Source organism: Sinocyclocheilus anshuiensis, unplaced genomic scaffold, assembly GCF_001515605.1.
Source record: "Sinocyclocheilus anshuiensis isolate Anshui unplaced genomic scaffold, SAMN03320099.WGS_v1.1 scaffold1980, whole genome shotgun sequence".
In the NCBI taxonomy this organism is placed as follows: domain Eukaryota; kingdom Metazoa; phylum Chordata; class Actinopteri; order Cypriniformes; family Cyprinidae; genus Sinocyclocheilus; species Sinocyclocheilus anshuiensis.
The window spans coordinates 560,031-565,924 of NW_015557235.1; the positions used below are offsets into that span (position 1 = coordinate 560,031).

The window sequence follows — 5,894 nt, forward strand, 5'->3', positions numbered from 1 at the left end:
TATACAATGATTTATAGCTTGTCTTTGTTGAATAATACAGAACATAAAGAGCTTTAAAAAATAATTGCATATTAAATCGCAATCGCAATATTGGTAAAAAAAATCGCAATTAGATTATTTTCCAAAATCGTTCAGCCCTAGAATAAATGACAGTTTCGTTTATCCACGGCTCCTTCGTTACTTCCGGCAGCGTATCGTGACAGAAGAGCCGACCTTCAAAAGAAAACTTTATTTGCGTTTTCCCCTTCGTTTGTTTTCTGTGTTTTCTACAGTGTTTGTTTTCTGTTTTTCTCTGTGTTCCCGATGGATCCCTTTGCCATCAAAGTTCACCTCCCTCGCCCACAAAAACCTTTCCCTATTGGAGTATGCAGTTGAGTTCAGCCAGCTTGCTGTTTTAACGGCATTCGACGACGCTGCGCTGAACTCACTGTTCTGGATCGGGGCAAATTACTATCATCCCGTCGACCTCCCAGACACCTCTGTACTGAGCTGGAGGGAAGCCATTATCCGGTGTCTGGAGAGCGTCTATCCCCGATCCAGAGCACAGCCAGACCCAGAGCCCAGCCCACCAATGACAGAGCGCTCGAGCCCGTTGCGACCAACGAGCCATCGCCAAGGAGTGCAACAGAGCTGAGGATCGCCACGGAGCCAGAGCCTCTCGGATCGTCAGACCAGGTGCGAGAGCCAGCTACAACGCCTGCCACGAGGGAGAAAGCCGCGGACAGTGAGAGCGCGGAGAGGAGCTCCACCCCCTGCCACGTGGCCGAGGGCGAGCTAATTACGGATCTGAGACTGTGCAACTTCGAAGGAGAGAGGGCTCCGGTTTCCACATCCAGCCCAGAGAGGGCTCCCGTTCCTGAGTTAAGCCCTGAAATCCCAGAGGCTATACGGCATCGTCACCGTGGCTGGAGAATCCCGTGACTTTGCCTCCAGCCTTTAAGCCCCAGACTCCGCCTTGGCCCGTCGACCCAGCGGCTCCACCATGGCTTCTAGCTCCCTCCTCTCCGTTGTGGTCCATCAGTCCACTGGCTCCGCCGGGCTCCATCTTCCCTCCGGCTCCGCCTCGGTCTGTCGTCGACCATCCTTCGCCTCAGGACTCCACTCCTCCTGCTGCGCCTCGTTCCTTTGTCCCTCCGGCTCTGTAAGGCTCCTCCATCCCTTCGGCTCCTCCTCAGTCCTCTGTCGCTCCGGCTCCACTGCGGCCTTCCGGATCGCCATCTGCTCCGCCTTGGCCCTCCGGATCCTCCCTGTTGCTCGGGCTCCTCTGCCATCTGCTCCGCCGTATTAGGTGGGTCCCCTGGAGTCATCATCCCTTCCTCCTCCATGGCTCCTCCCTCAGTCGGCTCCACTGTGAGTCATCATTATGGCTGTGGCCAGGGTCCCACCTGGCGCCGGATGCTCCAAGTCCCTCCTGTTTCCTCCCTGGCTCCTCCCTCCGTCTGATCCACCTTTGCTTCTCTTGTTTCCTCCTTGGCTCCTCCCTCCGTCGTCACCTCCCTGGACTCCTCCCAAGTTCCCAACCGTCCCTCCTTCTGTTGTTTCTTCGGCGCGAGGACGCACCTTTCTGGGAGGGGAGCGATATGTCAGGTCTACCAGTTGGGTACGTGTGTCTTCCTTCCCTCCCAAGTGTGGATTTACCCTGTGTGTTGGATTGAATAAATGACAGTTTCGTTTATCCACGGCTCCTTCGTTCCTTCCGGCAGCGTATCGTGACAACATCATGACAATCTCTTATTTACAGTCGTTTTTTTCACGTTGATGGATAAACTGTTTCTTTAGACCTTGAGATTTGGCATCATGGTATGGAGATAGATCAGTCTGTATATGATATCAGAGGTTGTTTTTGACCTTTCACATCCAGAATCTGACATGTTAGTAGTACATCATGATATACAAATCTTATGTTTTCAAAGGGGAATTCGATTGCTGATGCCAGTATGATAATTTATTATCCCCCCCTTTCAGTTTGATTTAGTTTTTGCTTTGAGTCACCACTCTGACTTGGGCAAAAAACATGTTTTGAATCGGATCCCCATATTAGTTTAAAATAGGAATGGAAAATAGTGTTTCGATATGCTTACAGCCACGGCCAGACACACACCCATTGTGCAAGATGTGATGTAGTCCCAGTTGTGGGCATTTATAGAAACTTCCTTTCATGGAATTCATCATGCTGTGATCTTACTCTATTTCTGGACCTTTCTTAATATTTTTAAATATTACTTATTGCACTACATGTCCTATAATGCTTCCAATAATTTTGTTCCAGGTTTCTTGTGCTTTATAAGCCATTCATCAACTGTTTGTTTAAAAAGATGTTGTTTTTCTTAAATGTACCATGTTAAATGGTATACACTGAGGTACCTTTTAATCATTTAGTACGATTACTGCACCATTTTTATTAGAGCCTGACCGATATATCGGTGTCGGCGAATATGCCGCCGATATGAACATTTTTTTACAGAACATATAACGCAGATAAAATGCTTGAAATGGTGTAATTACTTAGTTTGTCCAGCAGAGGCTCCATTGTTTGCTACTGGCGACTTGGATGAAACGCTTTAAAACTTAAGTCTATGGAAAACCATTGAAACTTTGAACGGCCATATCTCCGTAACGGCGCAGCGAATCCGCACCAAATTCGGGGGATCCCTTCAGCTCGAGGAACCCTCTTGAACGTGAATCGAGTGTACGTCTCGAGGCCCTCTTTCGAATGAGACCACCCCCACGTCGATAGCCCCTGGGGTTCGGGAGTTACGGGTGGTTAAATTTGCGGTCCTGCGCCGACCGATCCAGTGATCCCGGGGGGCTACTGACGCGTGGAGGGTGGCGTTCGAGAAGGCTCCTCAAGCTGAAGGGATCCCCCGAATTTGATGGAGCTCCGCCGGCACTTTCGCGAGATGGTGACACCAGCCAACACTTTCACTTCAGTAAGGAGGTCTCTTGTTCAGGCAGCAGCATTCAAGCGTGGTCTTATTCGACCGTAAGACTTCACATGATATTCCGCCATGATTCCAGATCGAAGGGAACGTACATGTTACATTCAAACATGTACACAAATCCGTGAATGAATGTTCCGAAGTGAAATAAACTTAAACGGAATAAAGTTGAATGGAATTGAATTGAATTAAACTTGAATAAACTTCAACTTTGCTGTTCAGTGCACAGATGTCAGACTCATTTTGGATAATAAAGTTTATTTTTAAATTGTTAAATGCCCTGCCTCTATCATTACATATCTTTGTCACGTCATTATAAGTGTTTTATCACCACATTTGAGTGATCACTGCAAAAAATGTGTTTATGTATATATATTCTGTTTATGTATATACTGTATTCTATATAGGCCTATAGTACCAGTCAAATGTTTGGACACACGAATGGGAATGTTAATGTGAATTCATATTGTTAAAAATTTAACTTGAATGGAAATACTTATTTGTATACACTACTGTTCAAAAGTTTGGGGTCAGTACGATTTAAAAAATGTTTTTGAAAGAAGACTCTTATGGTGTGTGCACACCAAGAGTGAAGCGAATATTCTCATTGTGTTATGTCTTTAGATTACTAACGGGATGTTTTTCGTGTCACTTGAATAAAAAATCACGTAATGCTCTCCTCCATTTTCTGATACAATCAGAAATGTCAATAAGCTCTTCACTGATTGGCTTGCGTGACGTGTCATTTTCCACTCGATTTTTCAGCTTTGCAAGTTTGCTGCAATTGCGTAACCCAATTTGCGTTTTTCGAATCACCTGACAGGAATTTGTGTCTGTTCTCTCCTTTGCATTGACTTTGTAAGTAATCTGCGAATAATTAAACTCACTTTTGGTGTGCGCACCATTATGCTTACCAGGGCTGGATTTATTTAATAAAATTTACAGTAAAAACAGGAATATTGTGAAATATTATTACAATTTAAAATATCTGTTTTATGTTTTAATGTAATTCATATGTAATTTATTCCTGTGATGGCAAAGCTAAATTCTGCATATATAACTCCAGTCTTCAGTGTCACACCTGTCACACACATTTGACCTCTTGTGTGCAGGTCCAGGCTCGCGGGGCGCTGCAGTATCTGGTGTCACTGTTAGCAAGTATGGGGCACAACGCCCATCACACACTACTGCTGGAAATCCACTGCCTGACCGATCGCTACACTTCCATCCTGGGTGGTGGAGGAAAAGACATCTACCGCATGAGCAACAGCTTCACCGCCATCGCTCGACTGCTGGGCTGCAAGCTGGAGGCTGACAGTACACTTAGCAGGTAGTCACACAATTTTCCCAGTTATGTCACTTGCTTAGATTTCCTAAATAGCCTTGATATGTTCCAATATTCATTCTTTAAACCACACGGGTGATTAGTTTTATTGAAGTAATTGACATTTTATTATGATGGAATAACTTCTGTTTAAAAGCTCCCTAATCCACAGGCCTTTGTCTGCCTGTCAACCTTAACCATTGCAAAATTCTTCAGCTAATCAGTGCTTTGGCAGTTTCATTGCTAAAAGTCCAATGAGGTAAAGATGTACTCCAGATAGAAACATTTTGTTTATTTCTCTGTTTCTAAGACTTCATTTTTCTCTCATAAGGAAAATAGGTTGCGTCGGAAAGATGACGAATAAAGAGAAATCTACTAAATGAAATACCTGGATAGTGTTTTTTTTTGTGTTTATTTATTGGTTTTATTTATTGTACAAATAATAGAAGGGACAGGATAGAACTGTCCGTTTTCTACTTTTATATTCTTTCTCCCTTTGTTCTCGCTTATCATCTTTCAAAATTGCTTTCCAAAATCTTTATTTCAACTTTTCTACATAGAAATTGTTTTTATGTTTGGAATAAACCATTATTATTACGTGGCAGTGACATTAGTTTTGTATTTTTGTTTATTGACAATAAACTGCATTCAAACTGCAGTTTAGACTGTAAAATAAGCCTAAATTAAGCTATTAACAGACCTGCCAACCTGTACGCATTTTGCGTAGCGTCTATGCATTTTGACCTCAAAGTACGCTGGTACGATTTGTCACTCTAAACTACGCAAAAATCTAGTGACGCCTCTGTCCATGAGCAGTATTCAAAACAAGCAACAGAAAAAGATGAAGAGTTCAACCAATCAGAGCGTTTTTATTTTTTTTGGTTTTGCATTTAAATAATTTCTGCGTTTTATTTCTCTCCTAGTAGCCTATAGTTTATAGTTTCAGTTCAAAGCGGCTCGCACTCGCCCCGTCAGATGCTCTGACAGAAAGGCTGCGTGTGAGGCTGACAGAGACGCGCTGTTTAATGTGTTTGAGATGTGCTGCTTTCCTTAATGCATAACTTACATTTCACAGGTATATTCTCCATCTGTAAATGTTAAAAAAGCCATGGAAATATTTCCATTTTGCTGTCAGAAGTGCATGAGCTTTTGCTTTGCGATTCTCCGCTAAACTCCACAGACTTCATTTAGAACGAGCGCCGCCGCGCACCAAACCGACAGAGCTCAATGATATAGGAGCGCAATAACTCTGACTAAAATATACATTCTGCTGAAATATTTGTAGTTGGACAATAAATGTGACATGTAGAATTTTAAACCTACAAGTAAGTGTATTTGTATGATAGCACTAACTGTAAAGTGTAATGGGGTAATCAAAATACCCTTTATACTCAATTAGTCTGTGCTTTTTATTATTTTCATTTTTAGTTTAGTAACTTTAACTTCTGCTTTAAAAGGATTATTTTTGTTTTTAGATTGCAATGTTACAATGTAATGTGATTTTAACCCTTTTTTGCACGTTTGTTTTTTTCTTTTTTAAATAGCATTAAAAAATAACTAAATAGCAAAAAGTAACTAAACATTTATGGTAAACGGTAAAAAACAGTAAACTGTTTACCCCCACTCCAAGT

At 42.7% G+C, this 5,894-nt stretch overlaps 1 protein-coding gene across 1 annotated transcript in view; it reads left to right on the forward strand.

Moving 5' to 3' along the window:
* The window catches only part of LOC107679005 (ventricular zone-expressed PH domain-containing protein-like), a gene marked incomplete at its 3' end in the record, with an annotated part of 88,786 nt that overhangs the window by 76,300 nt on the left and 6,592 nt on the right, over positions 1–5,894 (forward strand). Inside the window, exon 7 of the mRNA XM_016474407.1 lies at positions 4,052–4,269. Within this exon, the coding sequence (XP_016329893.1) occupies positions 4,052–4,269 (218 nt within the window). The remainder of the gene's footprint in view (positions 1–4,051; positions 4,270–5,894) is intronic.